This window comes from Phocoena phocoena, chromosome 16 (assembly GCF_963924675.1).
Source record: "Phocoena phocoena chromosome 16, mPhoPho1.1, whole genome shotgun sequence".
Lineage (NCBI taxonomy): Eukaryota > Metazoa > Chordata > Mammalia > Artiodactyla > Phocoenidae > Phocoena > Phocoena phocoena.
This window is the reverse complement of record NC_089234.1, coordinates 34,538,416-34,566,244: the sequence shown is the minus strand read 5'-3', so window position 1 is coordinate 34,566,244 and position 27,829 is coordinate 34,538,416. Positions and strand designations below refer to the sequence as shown.

At 35.9% G+C, this 27,829-nt stretch overlaps 1 protein-coding gene across 1 annotated transcript in view; it reads left to right on the top strand.

The window, feature by feature from the left end:
* BTAF1 (B-TFIID TATA-box binding protein associated factor 1) overlaps window positions 1–27,829 on the top strand; it is an 80,950-nt gene that overhangs the window by 9,162 nt on the left and 43,959 nt on the right. The window contains exons 4-13 of the mRNA XM_065894472.1: window positions 2,621–2,784; window positions 5,503–5,639; window positions 7,910–8,039; window positions 8,311–8,379; window positions 9,471–9,560; window positions 10,253–10,348; window positions 10,448–10,624; window positions 11,334–11,474; window positions 12,289–12,413; window positions 15,120–15,240. Coding sequence (XP_065750544.1) covers window positions 2,621–2,784; window positions 5,503–5,639; window positions 7,910–8,039; window positions 8,311–8,379; window positions 9,471–9,560; window positions 10,253–10,348; window positions 10,448–10,624; window positions 11,334–11,474; window positions 12,289–12,413; window positions 15,120–15,240 — 1,250 coding nt within the window. The remainder of the gene's footprint in view (window positions 1–2,620; window positions 2,785–5,502; window positions 5,640–7,909; window positions 8,040–8,310; window positions 8,380–9,470; window positions 9,561–10,252; window positions 10,349–10,447; window positions 10,625–11,333; window positions 11,475–12,288; window positions 12,414–15,119; window positions 15,241–27,829) is intronic.

Below are 27,829 nucleotides of genomic sequence, written 5' to 3'. Positions count from 1 at the left end.
TTGAAAAGATTCTTCTTTCCCCACTGAATTTTCTTTGCACCCTTCATGAAAACCAGTTGGTGCAGACATATAGTTTTATTACTGGACTCTCAGTTCTATTCAATTGATGTCTTTCTTTAAGCCAGTACCTCTTTGTCTTAATCACCATTGCTTTCTGGTAATTTTTAAAATCAAGAAGGAGGGTGGGAGGGAGGGAGACGCAAGAGGGAAGAGATACGGGGATATACGTATATGTATAGCTGATTCACTTTGTTATAAAGCAGAAACTAACTGACTAAATAAATAAAAATTTAAAAAATTAAAAAATAAAATCAAGAAGTATGAGCCTTCAACTTTGTTGTTCTTTTTCAGGATTATTTTGGATATTCTCAGTCTCTTACATTTCTGTATGAATTATAGGATCAGTTTGTCAGTGTCTGCAAAAAGCCAGCTGATATTTTGATAGGAATTGTTTTGAATCAGTATATCAATTTGAGAAGTATTACTGTCTTACTATGAGGTATTATGATCCGTGAACATGGAATGTTTTTCCATTTGTTTAGATCTTTAATTTTTTTCACTAGTATTTTGTAATTTTCAGAATATAAGTTTTAAGTTTTACTTTTGATGTTATTAGAATTATTTTCTTAATTTTATATTCAAGTTGTTTGTTTCTTTAAATCGTTTTTTCCCCTCCCTGTTCTTTTTTTTTTTTTTTTAAGAAGATGTTGGGGGTAGGAGTTTATTAATTTATTTATTTATTTTGCTGTGTTGGGTCTTCGTTTCTGTGCGAGGGCTTTCTCTAGTTGTGGCAAGCGGGGGCCACTCTTCATCGTGGTGCGCGGGCCTCTCACTTTCACAGCCTCTCTTGTTGCGGAGCACAGGCTCCAGACGCACAGGCTCAGTAGTTGTGGCTCACGGGCCTAGTTGCTCTGCGGCATGTGGGATCCTCCCAGACCAGGGCTTGAACCCGTGTCCCCTGCATTAGCAGGCAGATTCTCAACCACTGTGCCACCAGGGAAGCCCCACCCCTCCCTTTCTTTAGATGAGGGAACTTTGTATAGCTTTATCTTTGAATTCACTTATAAAACTACTATAATTTACTCTTTTCAAGTGTATGATTCTATTTTTTTTAATAGTTTCTGTTTCTCTAATGAGGTATTCTATCTTTTCATCATTGTGACAATATCCTCCTTTACATTTAGCATTGTTATATTAGCTGCTTAAAAAATCTTGTCTTCTACTTCCAACATCTGGGTCATCTCAGTGTTGATCTCCATTAATTGTCTTCCTTTTGGGAATGGGTTACATTTTCTTGATTCTTTGTATGTCAGTTAATTTTGGATTGTATTCCTCACATTATAAATGTTTATACCGCAGGCTGGATTCTGTTATATTCTTCCAAAGAATGTTTTGATTTGTTTGGTTTAGTTAGTTGTTTTTGCTTACTTGTTTTAATAAGCATTTAATTTGGTGAAACTCAAACTCATTCTCCTTTGTACTGGGCAACAACTCAAATCCCAATTCAATTTTTAGCTTTAGTTGGACTGTTTGGAGTCTGCCCTGTGCATGCATAGTTCAGAGGTCAGCCAGAGATTTGGCTGAGTTCACAGAATTTGGGCTTTGTCTCTGGTTCTCTCCTTTCTGGGTTTTTTCTCTCTACCTTCCAGTGGCTATAGTGATCTCTGACTCTCCTCTAATTCTGCAACAGACAGACTGGGTTTTTACACAACTTTTAAATGTAGGGCGTGGCTGCCCTACATACCACGGACTGGGTCTACCTTTAGGCTAAAAACGTTCAAAAATGGGAAACTCACCTAATGTCGTGTCCTTCTTCCAGGTATTGATAACTCCTCCAAGTATATGCCTACTTTTGATCTCTTTCCAGTGCCTTCAGGTGGTTGTTTATTACATTTTAGCTAGAATTTGTTATCTGTGGAGTAGTCCAATAAGAACTTAATCAGCTATTATTGGAAGTTAATCATTATAGAACCATCTCTTGCAACTTAGCTAGTTTAAGCCCAAATTTTTATTTTTAAAATAATACCTTTTGATCTGTTTTCCACTGAAATATTGAGGGATATTTCTTGGGACATTCAAAATCTACTTTTATGCCTTTGTCTTTGTTTTTTGGGCTATCAGGACTGTGTCATCTCAGAATACATAAAGGCCACACTTGGAATAAGCATGTATTTGTTGAGATCTTTTTCTGTAAAATAAAATCTAGATTTGTTTTTTTTAAAGCCTGGTTGGAGCTCTCAGAGAATGTATGAGATTAGCTATAAAATAATAAGATTGGTTTATTTTCATAGGAATAGATCTCATTATATATGTACTTTATGATTGACAGTAGGGCAATGGGGTAATCTCAGTGAATTTTTGTTAGCTAGATTGTTTTGTTAGCTAGAACACTGTTTTCCAAGATCCAGTAAAATATTTACTCTATTAGGTAATAAAGTTTATGACATGTTCAGAGATTGTGAGTGTGGTTTGTTTTATTATCAAGAAAGGTAGTCTAATGGTTAAATTTTTTTTTTTTTTTTGGTTAAATTTTAAAAAAAATTTTAATCGAGTCTGATCTTCACGTATTAGAAAACTGCTTAACTGATTTGAAGAAAATGTATTTCTTCTTTGTTTAAAGGTGAAGTGGATCCTAAAGAGAGGATAGCACGCCAACGAAAACTATTACAGAAGAAACTTGGCCTTAATATGGGAGAAGCTATTGGAATGAGCACTGAAGAACTCTTTAATGATGAAGATTTGGATTATACCCCAACTTCAGCAGCCCTTGTAAACAAACAACCTGTAGGTAAAACCTCTGGTTGGTTGATTGCAAGTAATAATACAGGGGGTTTGCTTTATTTTGCTATGCAATTGGAATTTTAAAAAATGCGTTTTTTAATTCTACTCATTGTTGCTTAGCATCAACATAATTTAGTGTCTTCGTAAGTTGGATTTCTAGTGATAGATTCTAAGGAGACAGAAGTTGCCACCTACCGCATAGACATTGGACTATTAGATAAAAGGTATGGTACATCTTTTAGGAGACACTGGTGTTGAAAAATCCTAGTTGCATCAATTGCTCTTTCTTTGTTCTTCAATGAAGCAAAAAAAAATATTTCAGGGTGGGAGATAGTAAGGGCTATCATAGTCAGATATGATGATACTAGAAATCTTTACAGCTATGGTTCTTTTATTTGAGAAAGTAACAAACATGGTGAAAACTTTCAAACAATGCAAAAGGGCACACAATAGGAAGCAACCCTTTTTACGTTATTTGTGCATTTTTCCTGAAATTTTCTCTGTATACATAAGTTCTTTTAAGCCATGTCCACCTTTTCTCACTTCATATGGCTTCATATATCAGTATATACAGATTGATCACATTCTTTTTTGACAGCTTCATGCTGTTTATATGGCTGTACCATAATTCTGCTCTGTATTTTTCCTGTTCCTCTGTTTTTCCAATTCCCAGTGGATGCCTGTATGCTTCTTTTTTTTATACCATAGACTCTTTTTAAGCTCCAGTAAAAGCTGTGGCTCTCTCCTCAGAAAAATTCACATACATTTGAGATATTACCTTTCAGGGAGTTTAGTGCTCTTTTCTCCTGCCCCTGCAATACCCTTTTAAGGATCTGTGGGTCCCATTAAGAATTCCTGCTTTACATGAAATCCATATCTTCTCATTCCCTTGGCCTTTCCCTTTGCTTAAGAGGAGAAGGGTTCTATTTGCCTTTATACCAGTTGCCCTCTAAACCATTAGAATTTATAAACTAAATTTTTTGGCATTGAGGGGTATGTGATGATGATGGAACTTTTGCCGACAAGGGGGTAAAAACAGATTCTGGAGGGAAAAAGAAGAGTACAGAGGCAGAAAATATAATAACAACCAGGAAGGAATAGAAAGAAATGGGGTACAAAGGGATGCATAAGATGTAAGTAAATAATAAAGAAGACAGGACTTCTCTGGTGGTGCAGTGGTTAGGAATCCGCCTGCCAATGCAGGGGACACGGGTTTGAGCCCTGGTCTGGGAAGATCCCGCAAGCCGCATAGCAGCTAAGCCTGTGCGCCACAGCTACTGAGCCTGTACTCTAGAGCCCATCAGCCACACCTACTGAGCCCATGTGCCACAGCTACTGAAGCCCACGCACCTAGAGCCCGTGCTCTGCAACAAGAGAAGCCACCACAATGAGAAGCCCGTGCACTGCAACGAAGAGTAGCCCCCACTCACCACAGCTAGAGAAAGCCTGCGCGCAGCAACAAAGACCCAATGCAGCCAAAAATAAATGAATAAATAAATAAAATTTTTAAAAATAAGGAAGACAATAGAATAAAATAAAGGAAAACAAAAATGTAGTAATGTGATCACAGTGTGGTATTTCGACATGGTGTAGGGAAATGAATGGGTAGGTGTATTAGAGAAAATGGGCTATAGACAGAATAATTGGATATGGGATGGCAGCAGCAAATTTGAGGTTTGCAGGATCCAAGTTTGATTGCTTTAGATGTCGTGGACCTTTGGGAAGAGTTGCTGAGGTTAGTTGTTGCCATAGGGTCATCACTGCTGCATTGCCTTGTGTATATGCCAGTGGTCCCTGGACCAAGTCTGTAGCAGGGTACCCACACCAGTGAGCCTAATTGGTTGTAGAAGTGTAAATTTCAATTGACTCTTAATCAGTTAAGGGCAGAAAGGATTTTTAGGCTTGCGCTCAAAGCATTTTTGTTCACATCCTTAATAATGTCTCCCATGAATGCAAAAGAGATCAAAAACAGTATGCAGTGAGTGATTAAGAGGGGAAAAACATATAGGCTAAGTTAACTATAGGATGCTGGCCCAGTTACTAAAACTATATGGCTATAGTTATTTTTATTTTTTTCAGTAGAAGATGATTATCATTGTTTAAAAATTGACATTCTTTATTATAACTTTTGGATGGTAGTATGGTTTTTATTTTGTTTTTGCCTGTGTTGGGTCTTTGTTGCTGTATGCGGGCTTTCTCTAGCCGTGGCGAGCAGGGGCTACTCTTCTTTGCGGTGCGTGGGCTTCTCATTGCGGTGCTTCTGTTGTTGCAGAGCATGGGCTCTATGCACGTGGGCTTCAGTAGTTGTGTGTCACATGCTTAGTTGCCCCACAGGCATGTGGGATCTTCCCGGACCAGGGATCAAACCCATGTCCCCTGCATTGGCAGGTGGATTCTTAACCACTATGCCACCAGGGAAGTCCTAGTATGGTTATTTTGAAGTCTCACCTCTTCAAAGCCCTCACTGGGGTCGGGATCATACATTTTTGCCTTATCTGTGACAAATGAGCATTTCCTGGCAATTGAAAGAATAGGGGAGAAGGAAGAAGAGAGTGAAATTATGGTACAGTCATACAACAGAATAGCATGAAGCTGTCAAAGCAGAATGTAATCAATTTCTATATAGTGAAATTTACAGACTTTAGTCCCCTTCTGAGGCCGAGACTATGGGTATATATTCTAACTTCAGAAGTTCAAATTCAGCATTCTTTATTCTTTTAGACTCTCCAGGCAGCTGAATTGATTGACTCAGAGTTTCGAACAGGAATGAGCAATAGACAAAAGAACAAAGCTAAAAGAATGGCCAAGTTATTTGCAAAACAGAGATCCAGGGATGCAGTGGAAACTAATGAGAAGAGGTAATAATCTTTTTCTGCTTCTTTAAAACAGTAATGTTGGTTAGCTTAAATCTGGGTCTGCTTGATTTCTAAAAACATTTTGATGACATTGTCTTTGGCTGTGGAGTACCATTTGGATTGTCTTTCTGAATTGTCAGAGAGTATTTACTATTACTAGGGACTAGGACAACTTTCCCAGAAAAATCCATGTATGCACATTTTTTTTTTCTTAATAATTATGAGCCCTGAATGAGGATTGAAGATCTCCCAAGGGGAGTGCATTCCAGGTAGCAGGAGCCAAGTGTAAATGCCTTAATCATGGAATATTCAAGAAACAGAAAGAAAGGCTGTATGACTGGAATGAGTAGACAGAAGGAAAAGTAGTAGAGAATGAAGTCAGAGAGATGGCCTGAGGACTACAAGTTAAGAATACTACATTTATAAACAGGGTATTATATCACCTGTTCCCTGGCTGGGGGCTAAGCCAAATAGCGGGTAATAATCCAGGCTTGTTTACCTAATTCTGCTGTAGGAAAGAACTCTGTGGGTAAAATCACTGTCCTCACTTTCTTAATGAGTTCATAAAAATGATACCTGTGTGGCTTGGAGTAGCATTTCTCAAGGAGTGGTTCAAAACAACCCCCTTCATAAACATTTTGAGAAGCTTGTTAAAATGTAGATTCTTGGGCCCCACTTAACTCTTAAATCAGAATCTTTAATGGTGTCCAAGAAATGTTTGAGGAAATGGTGCATTCATAAACACATGAGAGCCTATGAAAATAAGCTTTTGTTGCAGATAACAGAACTTTTGTTATTCTTTCCATTCATATAAAGCTAAAAAGTTAAGTGTTTACAGCGTTTATTTAAAAGCTAGGCATATGGTGGGGTAAACAATAAACATCTACTTGGTATAAATTTTTACTTGAAGTTGTTTTTTTAAGTATAAAATCTTTATTGATCTTGTTAACTACAGGTTTTTTTTTTAAGTTAACAGCTCATTAGGATCATGTAGTAACCTAGTAAGTGTTTTTACTGACTTGTATTCATTTAAGACTTTTACCCAAATATCTGAATATTGGAAATAATAGACCTTATTTTTCAGAGCCCATGACTCATTCATTACACAGATATTTATTAAATACTTTTTATGTGCCAGATACTGTTCTACACTCTCATGATACAGTAGTGAATAAATTAGGTAAGCACTCCTGTCTTCGTGGAGCTTACATTCTAGAGGGAAAGATAGATGAGGAATAAGATAAATAATTATATTAATGTAAGGGTTAAGAAGGAAAAAAGAGGTAAAGCAAGGAACGAACAAGTGAAATGTTTTGTGGGGAGGGAGTTTTAAATTTTAGATAGGATGGTCAGGGAGAGATTCACAGAGGTTACTTTTCAGTAAAGATATGAAAGAAGTAAGGTTGCTAGCCAGCCCTGTGAACATCTTAAAAAGACATTCCAAATAGAGGGAATAGCAAGGACAAAAGCCTGGAAGTAGAAACATGCTTAACAAGTTCAAAGACAGTAAAATGACCAACCAATGTGACTAGATTGAATTAGAAAGAATTAGAATAATAATAGTCTCCGATTTCTTTCATCACCTTACAGAAAAAATTGTTGGCCAAGATTGCACTATTAAGGTGGAAGGTGGGGCCTGGTGGATATCTATAGAAAATAATGCTGTGTATACCTTAACAATGCTAATTCTTTCTTTCTGTTAATAATTCAATAAAGCAGTTACTTGTCTTCTCCTTTGTAATATTTTGTTATTAGTCTAGCCTCTGTTTTTGTTCTTTTAGTCATAAAATTTTCCTCAAATTTTCTGCATACATTTTTCATCTTCTAATAGTCTTATCTCTATATTTTTCAAGAACTAGTAAGATTATAGTATGTTGCTCAGTATATTAGTTTTTTTCAGGGTACAAAAGTCTTAAAAAAAAGTTGTGCTGGGCCAGATTTAGGTTGTTAGGCCAAAAGAGTTTAAAATAAAAAGGAGAGGAGCTGGTTGTAGAGAGAAGGGGAAAAAAGAATACATTGTTAAATTTGAGATCCAGTCTGAAAGCAAGACGTCTTTGACCTTTTTACATTTATCAGTAAGAGTAGTAGGATAAAGTTTGCTCAAACATTTTTAAGCAGTTAATCTTAGTTATTTGATACATGAAATTGTAAGTAAACCATATAAGCAGAAAATGGCAAAACATTTGTTCAAATGATGGATTCTCTTACATTCATTATGGTTAACATTATCCTTTATTCACTTTTTTTAAATGCTGACTTTTTTTTTTTTTTAGCAATGATAGCACTGATGGGGAACCAGAAGAAAAGAGACGAAAAATAGCCAATGTTGTTATTAATCAGTCTGCAAATGATTCCAAAGTCCTGATTGATAATATTCCAGACAGTTCTCCCTTAATTGAAGAGGTACTATTGAAATGCCCTAAAGTGTCCTTTGAAATTATTTATAATTTTTTCATACTAATGTGTTAGTAGATGGTATATAATAATCTGTCACTTGAGAGAACTTTTATTATTAAAAATCTAAGTATCTTCATTAGTAAAAATTGTTAATTATTTAAAAATTTTAAAGCCTGACTATTATTATTAGTCCTACAAATAAATACACCGTATTACTTAAATTATTAGCATAAGATAGATCTTTTAAATTAGTAGTAATTCTGTTTTTCTTATTCAGACAAATGAATGGCCTTTGGAAAGCTTTTGCGAAGAACTTTGCAATGACCTTTTTAATCCCTCCTGGGAGGTAGGATTTCTTCATTACAGTTTCTCTCAGCTCTATTTTCTTGGCTAATGATAAGAACCATGTCAAGCACAATCTGTTTTGTCAGAATTCCTGTTCTTGCCCTGTATCCTTCTCAGAACCACTGGTCAGGGCACTTCTTATCACTCGCCTCTTAAATAGAAAGCTTTAGACTGATTTTCACCTTTCATACCCCTTTTGACATATTTCTTTAGTGAATTGTTCATTTCTTTTCATTCTTTTAGCTATGATATAAAGAGTTGCATATCTTCCAGACAGTAAAAATTTCATCTGGAAGTGGACAATTTTGATTAAGACCAGTAGTTTCCAAGCAGTAGCTTAGCCTCAGAAATATTTCTTCAAAGAAAATCTTGAACAGGTCTCATGTAAAAGAGATGAACTTGAAGTTCCTCTGGTTGAAATTGAGGGTTGGTAGTCTCAAACGATTCTGTCTCACTTCATTTGGCTTCTGAGTAATTTTAAAACACTGTTTTGGAATACCCTTTAGCACTCTTTCTGCTCCTTGATGTACTTCTATTTAAAGCTATTCAAGTCTTAAATGGGGTCTTGAGTAAGTGGGTGCAGTGTCAGTGGCATGTTTCCTCCCTTCCAGATGACACTGCAGAAGGCTACAGGGCTACAGTAAAGTATTAGTCATGAGACATTTTATTTGAATTGTCTTCCTTTGATGCTTAACACTGGTAGCTTTGGAACTTAGTATTGATGTATTTATTTCTAAAATATTGGTGTTTGTGCTATAAAGAACATTATATGATGCTTTTCTCTCCTTTCCTGTGGATGATGCTGAATGCAAGTAGAGGTTAGAGGAGTGACAGCCAGGTGGATTAATATCTCAGAAGGAATTTAGAATAGCTGTTTTCTTGCCTTGATTTTTAAAAAAATTCCACATAATCAAAACTGTGAAATAAATATATGTAATTCTTCTTGGACAATAGAAGAAAAACACATTCTTGTGAAGTACTGCTTAGTTCCAATTTCTTAAAAATCTAATATCCCTTTTTCATATTGAAGCAAAGGTAAACACTGTTTCTTAAGCATTTAACCTCTGATATTTGCTTCTTGGTTCTTATTAGGTTCGACATGGTGCAGGCACTGGACTTAGGGAAATCCTTAAAGCTCATGGGAAAAGTGGTGGTAAAATGGGAGACAGCACTTTAGAAGAGGTAAGTGTAAGTGTAGAAAATCAATAATTATCACCAAGTTTCAGTAGGTGGCCTCTCTTTCCAAGACAGGGAAGTAACGGAGCCATGAAGCAGAAATGAGAGGTAAATAATAAGAAACATGGAAAGGTGAACATAAGGAAAAAGATAAAAAGGTTAGGAAGAGATTTATTTATATTATTTATAGACAGGAAGAATGAGTTCAAGGGAAAGATATGTCTGGAAATATTGAGTGGAAAAATATGTAGAAGCACTAGTATTTGAGCAGGATATAAGGGATTAGAATGTAGAGTAAGGTGAATGAAAGGATAGTTTAAAGGTCAGTAAGTAATATGGTGTTAAAATGGAGACACTGGTAATAGGCTAGATAGTAGATACATGATAGATATAATTAATATCAGAGCAGCCTTAAGTGGTTTCTTAATTTCTCTTGGAGTGCAAGTAAAATAATAGAATTCATGAATTTTAAAAATTTTGGTACAGTATATAATAATCATCGAAGAGGATGTGATTAATACTAAAGATAGTAATTGGGACTATTCCATATTTTGGTTATTGTTCCTACAGCTAAAATAATCTGTCCCAGTATTTTGTTTCAGTTTACTATACTATAATAGTTTAGTTTTAGTTTTTGGACCTAATATGTTTCCCTTAATATGTTTTAATACGTTATTAAAAAGTGATCATTTTAACAGATGATTCAACAGCATCAAGAGTGGTTGGAAGACTTGGTTATTAGACTCCTTTGTGTGTTTGCATTAGACAGATTTGGAGACTTTGTTTCTGATGAAGTAAGTATCGCCTAAGGGAGGCTTTACCCAATCAAATTTCAGATTCTTACAAAATAAGTTTTTTTGCAAATATGGGTTATCTTACTTTCTCATTTGTAGGTTGTGGCACCAGTTCGTGAAACTTGTGCTCAGACATTAGGTGTGGTGTTAAAACACATGAATGAAACAGGAGTTCATAAGACTGTGGACGTGCTGCTTAAATTACTTACACAAGAACAATGGGAAGTTAGACATGGTGGTCTGCTAGGAATAAAATATGCTTTGGCAGTTCGTCAGGTAAACACTTCAGTTTTTGAAGCATGTATGGGAGAGTTTTTTCCCCCTCTTAGTTTATTTTCATTAATTAAATGAATTGGCCCTAGATTCTTAGTGTTACAGGTAAGCCAGTCCTTCAAGATTTGCCTTGTTGAGGTAGTATCATAGAGATAGGTGATGCTAATAAGAATTCAAGTACAAATTAAAAGATAGGCTTGGAAACCTGTTTCTATTTCATAGCAAGACCAGTTCTCGGTGAGATTCCTAGTGTATGATCACAGGAGTAGCCTCTGGGAGCTGCCTTTATTGGGGCGATTGAAAAAAGGGTAGTTTGGAGTAATGAGAAGCAGGAAGAGATGGCTTTCTTTTCCCTCTTCTCTTGTATTCCCTTTGGTTGTCAGTGGTGTTGAATGAGAAATAGAAGTTAAGGTTCTAGCACAGGGGTGTGTATGTGTGTGTATTCACACTGGGAATTCATAGTCCCGCCTTGAAAACATGTTCTGATGTTTCAAGTCACAATGAAAAATGAAGTACTTGATACTGTTATGTTCTTTTTGAAATGAGATTAGTTACATAGGCATCTGTTGATGTTATTTTTCGTTTCCATTTACGTGATTCTTTTAAAATAAATATTGGAATTTGTGCTTCCATATGTAAATTTAATAAAAGATGTTTAAGCACAATAATTGTACTATAGAAAATTAATCTATTTTGATCTACTCTTTTACAGGATGTAATTAATACTTTATTGCCTAAAGTTTTAACTAGAATAATTGAAGGACTCCAGGATCTTGATGATGATGTGAGAGCTGTTGCTGCAGCATCATTAGTACCTGTGGTAGAAAGCCTTGTGTATCTTCAGACACAAAAAGTAAATATTTTTGCATTTTCTTCATGTAGAGCCTGTTTACATTTGAGGTGTAGCATGTTAGGAAAAACAGACTTTTTTCGCCATTCTCCATTTTTCTTATGACAACCCTCTGATGCATGGAATCTCGATTATATATTATCCTTGGGAAGAGTGAACTGTGTCTATTTATCTTTCCCTTTCATGTACAGAATATGTAGGGAACTTCCTGGAGAAGGAAGCAACCATCCCTTCTTCATTTCATTCCCAGTTTTTAGGCATATGAGATTTTTGTTTGTTTTGATTTTGGTTTTGGCTTTTGGTTTTTTAATCTGGTTTCATCTTTGAAATGCCTCTTTTAAGATCTATCTGACTTCCTTTTGTATTATCAAAACTGGAACACATGTATTTGGGAGTGTGGCAAGCAGTACTTTGAAAGCTCAGAAACTAAATTTGTCCTTCCATGATGATTAGGAATGTATTAAATATATTAAATTACTTTACTCAGAGAGTCCTGACATGTGTGTCTACACTGTATTGGTTTCAAAGTTTAGTTTTTTACATAAAATAGAGTATTGGATAACTTATTTCCTGAATTCTCCATCCCATTATGAGCCTCATGAGAAAGGGCAGTGCCAAAGTAGAGTTGAGTGGCATTAAAAAGAGAGGTAGAGAATTGTTAAAGGCTTCTTAACTTTGCTCAAAACTGGCATTATCCAGGGTCATTGGGATTGTATATGTTGTTGAATCAGTAGTGACTCCTGAGATACAATTTGACACGACTCGGGAATATTTCTTGCAAAATTAATAACTGTTTTCTTGATAATTAATCTTACAGGTACCCTTCATTATAAATACATTATGGGATGCTCTTCTGGAACTAGATGATCTAACAGCTTCAACAAATAGTATTATGACTCTTCTTTCATCCTTGTTAACTTATCCTCAGGTTCAACAATGCAGGTAATTATTTCTATTCAGTGGAAAAAGTAAAAAGTGTTTACACACATTTCCAGATAATTAAGCCTAAAAATACAATAGTCTAGCACCGTTTAGAACAGTACGGTGAGTTGGGGATGCCAAAGACAGTTATTTCCAGGAGGACTTTTCTTCTTGACTGTCTAGCCACCAGCTCTTTTGGGGCAGGAACTTAGGTCATATTCTTGGGTTAGTTCATTTATATAATTCTTCGATTTGTTCATCCTGTAATAGTTAACATTAGAAATACAATTATTACATATTATTTTCACCTCTAGCCCCAGACTATGGAATTTTAGCCTTTGTGACATTTAGTTAATAGAATTACCGTTGAACATCAGTTTTATTTTTTCCAAAATTTGCTACTCTGTAAACTTTTTCTTTGTGATGTTCACTTCAACTCTTGTTCTTGATTTCAATAATCAGTCGTCAGGAAGGGAATACATAATAATGTAATATAATGTCCAAAGGCAGAGTCTGGGTGAAGCCAAAACATAAACCAAAAATTTAAAGTGTTGTTTATTTTCCTATCCTGATATTTGAAATGAAGCTCAGCTAATTAATGTATTCCCTACCTTTTAGACTGGCTCCTGAATATTATTTTCTATTAATAGTATCCTTGGAGATAGAGAAGAAAATCGTATGCAACTTAAAAAAAAAAATCACAGATGAGAAAGTTATTCTTCTTAGCCTAGTGAGAGTGTTCAATGAATGTTTATGTGGTTATGATTATAAATGATTTCTGGTTCTGTGAGTGCATCTATTTCCAATGAAAATCATCAATGTGTGAAAAATGTTTCAAATAATACTGACCTGCTGGTAGTCCTTCAATGTTAAATTTAGGCTAGTAGGACAGCTCACAAATTGGAGTAGCAAAATAAATGCCTATAAAATGAAGAAAAAAGTTGAAGTGGTAGTGCATATATGGCGTTTCTTAATTTTCAGATGCTTTCATTGGTATAAGGATTAAATCAGTTAATCTATATGAAAACCCTTCTCAAGCTTCAAAATGCAAGAGTTCTTAATTACTCTATATCAGGGGTTGGCAAACTTTTTCTGCCCAGATAGTGATGTTTTGGCTTTGTGGGCCATATGATCTCTGTCAAAACTACTCAACTCTGCCATTGTAGCACAAAAGTAGTCATAGATAATACATAAAGGAATGAACATGCCTGCGATCCAATAAACTTTATTTTAAAAAACCAAGTAGAGTGGATTTGAACTGTGAGCCTTAGTTTGTTGGCACCTGCCCTAAATAAAGACTTTGGACTTTAAAAAAAAATAATCAAGTGGACAGTGTCTGGAAAGCTAGATAATGTAAACAAAAATGAAAGAATGTAGTGAAAATTCCGTTAATTCAATGAGAAATAATGTAGTTTTTGATTTTTTTTTCAAAATTGCCTTAGAAAATTTGCTTCATATGTTTTGATATTTGGCAGATACTTTCCAGCTTATGTAAGAAGAAATGCAGCATGTATTTGGAGCATGAACAGTTACACTATTAACAAGACCTGTTATAATGCTTTTATAATACATATTTGACTGTTTTATGTCCGTGTGTGCATGTGTTTTAAGTTATAATTTTATAAGTAAATTTACTAAATGTGTAAATAAATTTAAGAAGTGATGTTCATACAAACCTGCAAGTAATGAAAATAGCATTAAAAGATGGACCTCCTGAGAGGAACCAAAAGAACAGATAAATAGTTACAACGACGTATTGTTTTTTCCTCATTTCTTTTTCTACAGAGTTATATATTTCAAGTGCTAGTTATAAATAATTTCCTAATTTGAGGTAACTTTTATAAATGACTCACGGATGTGACAGGAATCTTAGTCCAAGTTGTTAGCCTACGCGTGGCTTTGCTTGCTTTCCCATTTAAAATCTAATCTGTGAGGGGCTTCCCTGGTGGTGCAGTGGTTGGGAGTCCGCCTGCCGAATCAGGGGACACAGGTTCGTGCCCTGGTCCGGGAAGATTCCACATGCTGCGGAGCGGCTGGGCCCGTGAGCCATGGCCGCTGAGCCTGCGTGTCCGGAGCCTGTGCTCCGCAACGGGAGAGGCCACAACAGTGAGAGGCCCGCGTACAGCAAAAAAAAAAAAAAAAAAATCTAATCTGTGAGAAGGAAGATAATTTGAATTTTCCTAACTTAGTAATGCTAGATCAGGATAACATATTTCAAATCTACTACCATACCATCTCTTGTTTCTTTTGATATGTGATAGAGATGGCCCCAAAGGGGGTTGTAAGTTATGTGCACCTATTGGTTACCCATTGGGGTTAGCCATGGGAAAGTAGTAAGGATTAGCAATCCTGATTTTGTGTAGGCTGACTACCAGCTAAGATACATGCCCCCATTTTCCTGAGTAAGAACAGACTGAGAATAAGTGCAGTTATATTGGAAAGTTCTAATTTGATAAAGGTTAATTCATGGCATTAGTGCCACAGAACAACCTAATGTTAATATTTCTACTCTTCTTTATGACCGCATTTGCTCTGTCTGTACTGGTACTATATAATAACGGTTTTGAATGAGGGTGTTAAGCGAATGTTCATATGAAAATTGTATTGTCTTTTTAGAATTTATTCATCAAAAAAGATGCTAGGTCCACAAGGAATTGATACTTAGATAATGTATCAATAGAGCTTCAATTGAGAATGAGTAAGATTAATTTGTGTCTTCTTTATTAGTATTCAACAGTCACTCACAGTTTTAGTTCCACGAGTCTGGCCTTTTTTGCATCACACTATATCATCAGTTCGAAGAGCAGCATTGGAAACTCTGTTCACTTTATTATCAACTCAAGACCAGGTAAGAACTAATTACCATAGTAATCTTGAAATTTATATAAATTAATTTTGTAAAATAAATATGATCACCAGGTTACCCTTGCTTCACATAAAGATCAGGAGAATGCTAGGCCTAGTAAAATTGTATGGTGACTCTGTAGACACATAAGAATGTAATCACCATAAGGGCGGAAATATTTTAATATTTTGTTGTAGGTTGTATTCCCAGCACTTGGAATATTGCTTAACACATGGATGGCCCTCAGTGAGTATTTGTCAAATGAAAGATTGATTGAATATTCCCTTCTTGTCAGAGACTTGTTGTTCATTCTTTTCTTGCTCTGTGTGGTTGACAGTTGGATGACATTTGAAGCTCTGCAGTATGACTCTAAAGACTGATAATAAAATTGCTAGGCACTTACCTTCTCTTAAGGATTACGCAATCTTAAGAGCATGGTATTTCAAAGGATAGTATACTTCAGGAGTAACACAATGAAATGCCTACAGAGAACCTTCAGGTAATAGCACTGTGTGAATGGAATCTGTTAATGAGCTGAGGAGTCCTTGCCCTGTCTGTAAAAGGCTTCACATTCCTATTTTAAAAATAGCCCTAAAGGTCAAACAAAATACTAGAATTTAGGGAAACACCATAAGGAATCTATTCTTCTATCATGCTGTTATTTATAGGTACTGCAGTTTGAGACGGTTGTCTTCAAAAAGCAGTGATTAATTTTTTAGACAATATAGTAGGGATAAATGTCTCTTTTGTGTTCACTAACCATGCATTCATATGTGAATTAGGAATATTCCATGTAGACCTACTTTAATCTACAACATGATGTTGTGTTGCACTACCATGAATCAATGTTTGTAAAGTTTCGTTTTACATTATCTTTTTTGTCTAATCACAATCTTCTAAGGAAAAACTATCAGGTCTGTTTTATAATCCTTAGTTGATAAGGCATGGGTTCATATGACAAAACCGGCATGGGTTGTTCTGAGTTTTCACTTCATTTTTGTTTTACTTTTGTGAGTTTTGCCTAAATGTTTTTGATGTAAATATTCTTAAATTCACTTTCGGTAGACCTCTTGAAGTTATCAAATTTCTTCCCTTCATGTTGTTGTTGTTTGGAGCAGTTTTAAGTTTATAGAAAAACAGCGAAAAGTACATAGTTCCCATATGCCCCTACCCATATGCACACAGTTTCCCCTTTAGCTAAGATCTTGCATTAGTGTAGTACATTTGTTACAGTTGATAAACCAATATTGATATATTATTAACAAAGTCTACAGTTTACATTAGGGTTCACTCTTTGTATTGTAGATTCTATGGGTTTTGATAAATGTACAGTGGTATGTGTCCATTAGAGTAACATAGAGAATAGTTTCACTGCCCTAAAAAATGCCTGAGCCCCACCTATGCATTTCTACTTTTCCTCCCTTCAGAGCCTTAGCAACCACTGATCCTTTTACTGTCTTCATGGTTTTGCCTTTTGCAGAATGTCATATAGTTGGAGTCATGTAGTAAGTAGCCTTTTAAGAGAGGCTTTTTTTCATTTAGCAATACAGAAGTAAGGTTCCTCCATGTCTTTTTGTGACTTGATAGCTCATTTCTTTTTATCACTGAATAATGTTCCATTGTATGGATGTAACACAGTTCATATATTCACCTATTGAAGGATATTTTTGTTTCTTTCTGTTTGGGCCATTATGAACAAAGTTTTAAACATTCACTTGCAGGTTTTTGTATGGGCATAGTTTTCAGTGAAATACCAAGGAGCATAATTGCTGGATCATATAGTAAGAGTATGTTTAATTTTATAAGAAAGTGTCTTCCAAAAGTGGCTGCACCATTTTACATTTCCACCAGCAGTGAATGAGAGTTTGTGTTGCTCTACATCATCTCCCAGCATTTGATGTTGTCAGTGTTGTGGATTTCAGCCTTTCTAATAAGTGTATAGTGGTATCTCACTATAGTTTTAATTTGCAGTTCCCTAATGATATATGATGTTAAACATCTTTTCATATGCTTTTTACCATCTATATTTCTTCTTTAATGAAGTGTTCAGATCTTTTCCCCATTTTTAAATTGGGTTGTTTTCTTACTGTTGAATTTTAAGATTCCTTTGGATATTTTGTATATGAGTTCCTCATTATTCTTTTAAGCCTTTCTGTTCTTTATAAGGTGGTTAAGCCACCTGCAGTCTCTTTTAAACTTAACTTTTGTGGCATTATTTCTTTAGTAATGTCAACTTTATTTACATTATTAGGAAATCAGGTATTTCATATAAATCAGTTTTCTAAATAGTTGAAACATACTTTTTTGCCACCAAAAATAGTTACCCATTAAAATCATTGACAAACCTGGTTATCATCTTAAAGTATATTAAACATAAGTTAATTTTTTTTTTTTTTTTTTTGTGGTACGCGGGCCTCTCACTGTTGTGGCCTCTCCCGTTGCGGAGCACAGGCTCCGGACACGCAGGCTTAGCGGCCATGGCTCACAGGCCCAGCCGCTCCGCGGCATGTGGGGTCCTCCCGGACCGGGGCATGAACCCATGTCCCCTGCATCGGCAGGCGGACTCTCAACCACTGCGCCACCAGGGAAGCCCATAAGTTAATATTTTTTGATGTATGAGTCACCAAGATGATTTATTGGTCAATAGTGTGCTTGCTTATTACAGTATACCATGGGAATATTGAGATACATGAGTCACACTGCTTCTTTTTCAGTTGCTTTTTCCTAGGTGTTTTTTTTTTTTTTTCCCTCTCAGCTGTCAATTGTGATTTCTCACTTTTGTCCATCTTAAAATCTGGTTCCTCCTCTCATGTTTCAAAATTTTTTGATCCCAAAATTGCTCTAAATCCCCTTCAAAATTGTTTTAGCCCCTCAGTGATTGGTTTGTTTGTTTGTTTTTTAAATAAATTTATTTATTATTCATTTTTGGCTGCGTTGGGTCTTCGTTGCTGCGTGCAGGCTTTCTCTAGTTGAGGCGAGTGGAGGCTACTCTTGGTTGCAGTGCGCGGGCTTCTCATTGCGGTGGTTTCTCTTGTTGCGCAGCACAGGCTCTATGCGCGTGGGCTCAGTAGTTGTGGTGCACGGGCTTAGTTGCTCTGCGGCATGTGGGATATTCCTGCACCAGGGCTCAAACCCGTGTCCCCCACATTGGCAGGCAGATACTTAACCACTGTGCCACCAGGGAAGTCCTCAATGATTGTTGATATTGGCTATTAAAATTATGTGGTTGTGAAAACATCTCTACGGTGTTCTGTGATGTTGATTTCTTTTTATTCGGGGCTTTATTTATTTATTTATTTAGGTCCTTTGACCAAATTTGAATTTGCCTTTACTGGCTTATAAATGAATGCTTTGGCCTTAGCATATGTAAAAGATTGATGATGATGACTGTCATTTCTTATACCAGAACTCTATTGTGTTTGTATGTGATTTGTGGTACGTCAGCCATCACTTATGCATAGGCCCTCAATATTTGTTAAATAAATTTATATAAAATTCAGTTCAGGGTGTTACGGGAAATTATCAATAAGAAAAAAATCCTACATGGTTCTTACTTTGAAAAAATTTATGGTATGATTGTGATAAGACTCTTATGTAATAAGTTTAATAACCTCTGCAAATAAATAATGGAAGACCAGAATAAGACAGGTGTCAGGAAGCAGCATTGAAGGCTAGACTAAGTGCTGAAAGATCAGGAGGATTTGGGTTATAAGGTTAAAAAAAGTCATCTTCCCTTACTTCTTCCTATTTAACATCTAATATCTTTAATACATACTTCTATAAGCATCTCATTTTTCTGAATAATATGTCAGTTTCAAATTAGGCAAGTTATACAGACTGTATTAAACAAAAGAGCTTTTCCATTCTCCTCCTTTTAGACATTTAAATCTATCCTGCTTCCATATCTTCTGTCCAGTTATTCTGATATGTGCATAATCCTTTATTTTTCTAGGTTTTAATATTTATTGTATTTCCTGTGTCCTTTTGTGTTTGTTATCTATGCCTCTTCTTTTTCTCTTCTTAAAAAAATTTTAATGGTGTCACTAATGAAATTTCCCATTGTTACTATCTATCCTGTATCTTCAGAGTGTCTTTTTACTAAAAGCATTGCTGTCAGTGAAACTTAATATTGATGCATGTAGATTATTTTGTGCTTTGTCACTGCCCTGAGCCTTGCTCTCCAGTAGCCTCACCATTGGAGGCTGTAGTTATGGTGCATATCACCCACTCTTAGTACATTCCACTTTTTGGCCCCCACATATATCCTTTACTATTTTGTTTGATTTTTTGTTCTGTTTTTTCCCAAAATAATACTATAAAGCCAAACCCTTTCAGATTACTTTTCTTACTACCACCACCTCTTTTTCATTTTTTTAATTTTGGGAAATTATTTAAATAGAAAAAAGAGGGAATTATAAAACAACATTCATCTATCCACTATCCACACTTGGCATTTGTTATAATTCTTACTTGCTTCAAGTTTTTTTCATGAAAAATATAAAGAATAAATGGTAACCCCCTTAGAACATCACCTATTTTCTAATTTACCCATTTTCTTTCTTCTGTATATTTATAAAAAAATATTATTGTCCTTTCCCTAATAGTTGGCTCTTTAAGGTTTGGAATCAGTCTTTGTATATTTAGTTTCTACGCAGTCATAGTATTTTTAAAAGGGGAGAATTTGAGTTAAGTCTCAGGATAATTTGGGGGACCATAGCCTCATTTACTTGCAAACTTGTTAGTAATTTGTCATTGCCTACTACATTAGAATTAAATTCCAGTCTTTCTTGTTCTTCTGTTATTTCGCTCTTGTCAGCCTTTTCCTCTGCTATTCCCTAATATTGTCCACGTCTACCCCTGTATCCCAGTTGTAACCATGTTACATTCTTTTTTTTTTTTTTTTTTATAAATTTATTTATTCATTTATTTATTTTTGGCTGTGTTGGGTCTTCGTTTCTGTGCGAGGGCTTTCTCTAGTTGTGGCAAGCGGGGGCCACTCTTCATCGCGGTGCGCGGGCCTCTCACTGTCGCGGCCTCTCTTGCTGCGGAGCACAGGCTCCAGACGCGCAGAGCTCAGTATTTGTAGCTCACGGGCCCAGCTGCTCCGTGGCACGTGGGATCTTCCCAGACCAGGGCTTGAACCCGTGTCCCCTGCATTGGCAGGCAGACCCTCAACCACTGCGCCACCAGGGAAGCCCTACATTCTTTTGATGAGAGTATCTTTGTACATGGCTCATCACCAACACTACCTGCCCCCAGCCACACACACATTTTCTCTCCTAAATATTCGCTCCGTTTCTTCCTCGCTGTAACTTTCCTTCAGGAAACAGGTCAGATTTCTAGGGCCATAAAGTTATTCTGACTTATACAACTCACTATGATTTTTCTTTATCTAAAACATTATTTAAATAAAGTCATTATGCAGTGAAAAGCATTTATTTAATGGTTATTGTTAATCTTGTGATTTTGGCAACATTATTTGCTTTCTGAGAAGATAGCAGAGTAAACCATGTGTGATGCTTTTATCTGTTATTGTGTTCCTCCCATGGCATTACCTGATAGTTATTATAGACTGATTAATAGCTATGCACAGACTCTTGTAATGCAAGCCCATGGTCTCTTACCTGCAATTTTGAAATCCAGCACTTCTGTAAGTTGGGTCAACTTATAAAACTACTTATTTGGCAGAAAAACCTGACCATTCTGAGTAAGTCTTTATCCTACCTAATGTGCCTATTCACAAATTTTGCTGCAGAAATATTAATATATTTTATTCAAATGCTGCCTCAGACTCTATTGAGGATATTACATAACATATGGTATATACAACCTCATTACTGTTCTAAAATTTGAAAAAATTCTGAATTTTAAAACATATTTGGCTCCAGGGAATTTGGACTACAGATGTTAGGCCTGTTGTGACAATAAAATATACCTTCATATAGCTTGCCTTACTTTTTTCTGAGCTGCATTCTATCACTGTTGTTTCCTCTTCAGTGGTTTAATGAAAAGATCCCTTAACTAAACAGAGAATCTGGGTTCTACCATTTGTTAGCTTTATGACCTTGATCAAGTTTATTTAACCCTCTGGTGATAATCTCTATTGATCCTTTTTCAGAGTAATATATTGACCAAGTAAGATACTGTATATGAAAGTGCCTTAATTCTGTACAAATACAAATTATTAATAGTACAGACATAACAATAATAATTAACACTTACACTTCTTGGAAATCTTTCCTAACAATTTCAAAATCTTATTTGTATTCTAGGGTGTAAGAATGATATGTAATTGTAGTAATAATAATCCAGGCTATTATTGAGAGCTTAACTTTATGCTGTGAATTTCAGTAAGCACTATAAATGGGGTGGCTATTGCCATTCCTATTTTGCACATGAGGGAACTGATGATCAAAAATTAAGAAACCTTCCCAAACTCACAGCTACACATCTCATAGTAAGCGACTCAACTCAGATTTAGATCCAATTCTTGCTGACTTTCAGCTTCTAGTTTTAGAAGACAAAATGGAATGTGTCTCTTGCATTACCTTCCCATTTCTGAATATGAAGTCACCTTAAGTCCAAAGTGAAAAAAACTTCAGAGCTAATTTACTAGTTAGCTCTGTTTTGGTTTCAGTTCCTAGCTTCTCAACCTATTCCCCTCAATAATTCCAAGGTAATTTGGTGATGCCAAACCTCACTGTAGCTCAGTGCATCAGTACCTCATAAAGGCTGATGCCTCTGTTCCATTGGAAGTATTTTGATTATCTTTAGTAATTTTGTGTTTTGTTTTGCTTTGTAAAACCAGAAGACTTTATAAGAAGATATCCTAAATCTTAAAATTTATCCGATCGTAAGTGTGTATACATAGCACAGGGAGATCAGCTCGATGCTTTGTGACGACCTAGAGGGGTGGGATAAGGAGGGTGGGAGGGAGGCTCAAGAGGGAGGGGGTATGGGGATATATGTATACATACAGCTGATTCACTTTTGTTGTACAGCAGAAACTAACACAACATTGTAAAGCAGTTATACTCCAGTAAAGATGGGAAAAGAAAAGTGCATATGCAGATATGCTCATCTCTAAAATGTTTTTGTGTAGAATCACAGTTAATATAGTTATTTATGAAATAATAAACTCTCATTTCTTTATTTATTTGGCTGTACCATGCAGCTTGTGGGGGATCTTAGTTCCCTGATTACGGATCAAATCCGGGCCCCTGGCAGTGGAAGCACAGAGTTCTAACCACTGGACTACCAGGGAATTCCCGAAATCTCATTTCTTTTACACTTCCATGTGACATACCTTGGCATCTGTGAAAATAAATTGTTTAATCCCTGTGCCTTTATCTCTGTTGTTAACATATGAAAGTATTGGCAAGCCTGGCTTCTCAGGGAGTATGAAATAAGAACTCTTAAGCAAACCAAATTAATTTCATTTGGTAATGACTTAAAATCAAGATGTAACTTTTTTTTTTTTCTGAACTAGGAGCTTGACAAAATGAAGTAATTGATCACTTGCTTTTCCTTTAATTAAAGTATTTTTTATTGGAGTATAGTTGATTTACAATGTTGTGTTAGTGTCTGCTGTACAGCTTGACAAAGTGAAGTAATTGATCACTTTTCCTTTTATTAAAAAAGTATTTTTTATTGGAGTATAGTTGATTTACAATGTTGTGTTAGTTTCTGCTGTACAGCAAAGTGAATCAGTTATACATACCCATATATTCACTCTTTTTTAGATTCTATTCTCATATGAGTCATTACTTGTTTTTTCTTTCTATAGACTATTTATTCATGTGAGTTTATCTATGAATGTATATGTCTATCAGCGAACTACTTTACTGGAATGTCTAGATTAATTAGTCTTGATAACCACTATCTGTTTTAACCAGAACTCGACTTCACGATCTAGGAAAATATGCTTCTGGACATTAATCTAGTTTAGCCATGTTTTGTTGACTGGGTCAACTTTTCCATTCCATTTGCATCAGTCACTTTGTGAGTCAATCCAGAATTTCAATACATACAGTATTGATTTTTGTTTGAAAGGCAAACATTAGCATGACGCTTATATTTAGCATGAAGACATACATGAGATTGAGTTGGAATCTGGGGCATAGTTAGTCCAGGATGTAAGAAAATTTAACATATGCATATGTAGAGAAGGAAAGAAAGACCAAAAGAATAGAGCTAAAACTTTGGCATTTGAGAACATTAGCATAATTAGGTATTGACCAGGTTTTATAAAGGTATGAAAAGAGGATAGCAAAGTTTATATATTTAGTTGACTTTCAATAAATATTGGTTGGACAAATAAATAAAACAAGGCATTATAAATTGTCTAAATATAGAATTGGGTTTGTTTTTGTTTTTGGCAGTGGGCCAAAATAGGATTTCAGACCCAATTAGTGGAAGAACATAGAACTCAGTATGATTCATCACTTTGTTGTAGCTTCTTTCCAGATTTTCTTCCCTGCAACCCCAGATCATTTGATATGGAGATAGAAATGATGATGCATTTGCCTGCAGGCAGGAATCAGGTGTTCATGGTAATGATAATCAGATTGCTGCTTTTTTTTTCCACATCTGCCCACTTTGTGGGTGTGCTTGGGGGAAGATAAAAGAGGGGGCACAGCAAAATGGTACAGGCAAGATCTTATCCCACCTAAGATGCCAATTTTGCCAGTTAGGGATTTATTGCCAACTACAGTTGTGGAAAATTTTGCATATTACCAACTATTCCCTGTGACTTTGGACCATTCCCCTAAGCAAGGTAGATTTAACAGATATTTTAGTGCCTACCATGTGCCTACAATTTTCTAGATACTTATTGGTAAGAGACAAGGTCTCTGCCCTTCTGTTGAACTTAAGACAGGAAACTAAGCAAGACGGGAGAAGACAACTAGACAAGCCCTTATAATTATATAATGGTCATTTCATAAAACTATCAATACATAATGAGGTAAGTATCTGGGAGGGGAAGAAGACAGTGCTACTGGGTCCCCACTAGCTAAAAGTGAAGTTGAAACTGAGACCTGAAGGATGAGTGGAATTTAACCAGGTGAAGAGCAGGGTAACAGTCAGAGGAAGGAACGTGTGTTAAACTCTGGGAGTAGGAGTGAGCATGACGGCACTAAAGAGGAAGTGAAAGGAAATTGGTCCGGCTGAAGGATAGAGTGTAAGGGAGTATAGATGGCTAGAAGTTTAACCTTGATTTTCTGGTAGAGTGACGTGTCTGATAGGCTTATTTTTGTTTGTCATCAGCTTTCCTTATTAGTTCCATGAAGGCAGAACACAGGAGGGAACACCAATCTGAATAAAGGAGCTGGAAAGAGACTGCCCCATTCTCATCAAATTAAATAACTGTCTTTCATTCCCCTGAGTAATTCCCATAAATGCCCTCCCCTCCATCTGACCCTCACTATAGAAATGTTGGGGACCACATTTAGCACTAACATAAAGCGCTAGTGCTAATATCATGTTAATTATTTAACACAAAACAAAAGAATATTTTTAAAAGCCCTCTTAAAACATGAATTTACTTATAGCTTGAGTTGTGGTAGTCCAGGTTATAGTTAATTTAAACCTGGTGAAGTAAACAGTCTGTGGTAGGAATTTTTCTGTATTTTAGATTGCACTCTGTATTTCTGTATTTTAGATTGCACTCTGCTAGACTAATACTAAAGTCATCAGAACTTTCCAGACTTTGCCTAAGATTAGGAAGGAAATTTTTGACTAGTAGACTCCTAGTTAGTAGCATACTAGAAGTCTATTGACTATTTTTTTAAATTTTGAAATGGAAAATCCCAAGGTGGATAATGTCTAAAGGACTGAAAGTACTACACCCCTCACTGTACCCTACTCCCCAACCAATTTAATTTAATAAACTATAAATAAAAACAACATTAGGTTACCTGCCTAATAAATCATTGTCTACTGGAAGACAGGCACAAAATTAATGAAAGCAGGTGGACGAATTTTCAGATTTGCAGGAGGCAAGTTGACTCTGGATGGGCCAAATTGTACTTAGTGATACTTTGAGAAAATACTAATAGTGAGCTAAAGCATGTAACTTTTTGCAACCATATCTAAAAGGAGATGCTTGCACAGTTGTTTAGATGGACTGAATTTGGCCTACGGCTGTTTTCCCAACTTGTATTTTGTATCTTGTATTTTCTGCTAGGCAGACTTTATGTTGTGCTACTGGAGAATATGTGTTTTTTAAAATACTGGTTCCTGTGATGATGGTGATCTGCGTATGCTGGGTTGGGTTTTTTTTGTTTGGTTAGGTTTTTGGTTTCTCTTTATTTTTTTAATTTATTTTTTAAAATTTATTTATTTATTTTTGGCTGCGTTGGGTCTTCGTTTCTGTGCGAGGGCTTTCTCTAGTTGTCGCAAGTGGGGGCCACTCTTCATCGTGGTGCGCGGGCCTCTCACTATTGCGGCCTCTCTTGTTGCGGAGCACAGGCTCCAGACGCACAGGCTCAGTAGTTGTGGCTCACGGGCCTAGTTGCTTCACGGCATGTGGGATCTTCCCAGACCAGGGCTCGAACCCGTTTCCCCTGCATTAGCAGGCAGATTCTCAACCACTGCGCCACCAGGAAAGCCCTATTTTTTAAATTTTATTTTTCTGTTTATTTATTGACTTCACTTTTTAGAGCAAAATTAAACAGAGTACCCATCCATATACCCCCTACCCTCCCCCAAACACACCTTCTCCTACCATCAGCATCCCACACCAGGATGGTACATTTGTTACCGTCAGTAAACGAACGTTGACATTATCATTATCAGCTAGTTCATAGTTTATATTAGGCTTCACTATTTTTTTTTGGCTGCGCCACGCAGCTTACAGGATCTTAGTTTCCCAACCAGGGATTGAACCCTGGCCCTTGGCGGTGAAAGTGTGGAGTCCTAACCACTGGACTGCCACGGAATTCCCTAGGCTTCACCCTTGATGTTGCACGTTCATTCTGCTGAATTTGACAAATGTGACATCTCTCCGTCATTATTGTATCATACAGAATAGTTTCTCTACCCTAAAAATACTCTACCCTGTGCTCTTTCATCCCTTTCTTCCCCTGGTTGTTTTTAATAATTATAAAGTAGAATTTACTACAGTTAGAAAGATTATAGCCTGAGAAGGCTACTACAATTTATATTATATTCATTGTTTGTAAATATAGGGGAAAACGCTTCCTCTATAGGTGTGGCTTTGGGATCTACAAGCAACTATTTGGATTTCCAGTGATGGGGTTAGGGGAGAATTAAGAGAGTTGGTAAATATGGTGGGGAGAAATGAGAAGAAATTATGGGAGAGTAATATCAAATTATTTGGTTATTGCTGTTACAGCTTTCCTAATTCTATTAAGATTGTCCCTAATTCTCTCTGCTGAGAAAAGAAAGAGAACTTTTCTTCTTTCCAATTTCCCTTTCCCTTTCAATGGAAAGTAGTTAAGGCATAGCAAATCAGTGAGTAGGCTCCCCCAGCTGTTGATTTTGCAGTCTGTTTTAAACTTCTTTCAAACCATTTTGAGAAACATATTAAAAAGATAGGACCAGGGTTGTTAGTTTTCCACTGGCTAGAAAATTATAGGTAGCTTTCTGAGTTATACATTATCCCTAGATCTTCTCGCTTTCTGGAATTTCAGTTAAATTTTTCAAATTTCTCTTCAGTCTCTTCCAGACAACACAGTTTTTGCTTTAAAAAAAAAAAATTGTGTAAGGAGGTAATGTTAAGTACTGTGAACTAGTTAATAGAATTTTTAGCTCTCAACAAGCTTGTAATTTTGAACAATAGACAACATGTGAGATTCCTTTTCTTAGAATTTTAGGCACACAATAGATATTTAATTAAGCACTATTTGATTGCTTGATTTGGGTTGGCTTTTGCATTCCTGAGAAATTCCTTAGATTAAGGTTCTAAACCTGGGTTTAAGGAAATCCCTGAACCCTCTGAAACTGAAAGCAAAATGTTACACCTAAGTGTGTATATAAGTGTATTTTTTTCAGAAAAGGTTGCGTATAGTTTTTTTTGTTGTTGTTGTTCAAAGATATCTGTATTATCAGTGTCTATTTTCTCCATACTTTTTTTCACACACACACACTGTATTTTATTTCTACAACAGATAAATAGACTGACACCAAGCATTGTAAATGGATGACCACAACAAAAGCAACAATGATTGCAATTACCAAACACGAAACACACTCATACTATGTCATAACATTGACATTCAGTCCAGTAATCCTCCACTGTAACAGCTCCTTTACTTTGCAATGAAAATTGATTTGTATATTTTTTTCCTCTGAGTCCTTGTGGGATTTTTTTTTTATTCAAACAGAAAGTCACAAAAGTTATAATCATCCTCATCAGTTCACTCAGTCCCATGTAATTAATTTTTTTTATCTTGATCTATTGTTAGCACTTTTATGAGTTCATCAGTTTTCCATTAGAGTTCTGAAAATGCTTATTCATCCAGTTTAGCAGTATAGTCAGTTACCAGAAACCTGTACTTGTCAGAGTCTTTTCCATGAATCCTTGAAGACGAAACCCTTTTATAGGAACATACTTGCAAAAGCATCAGAG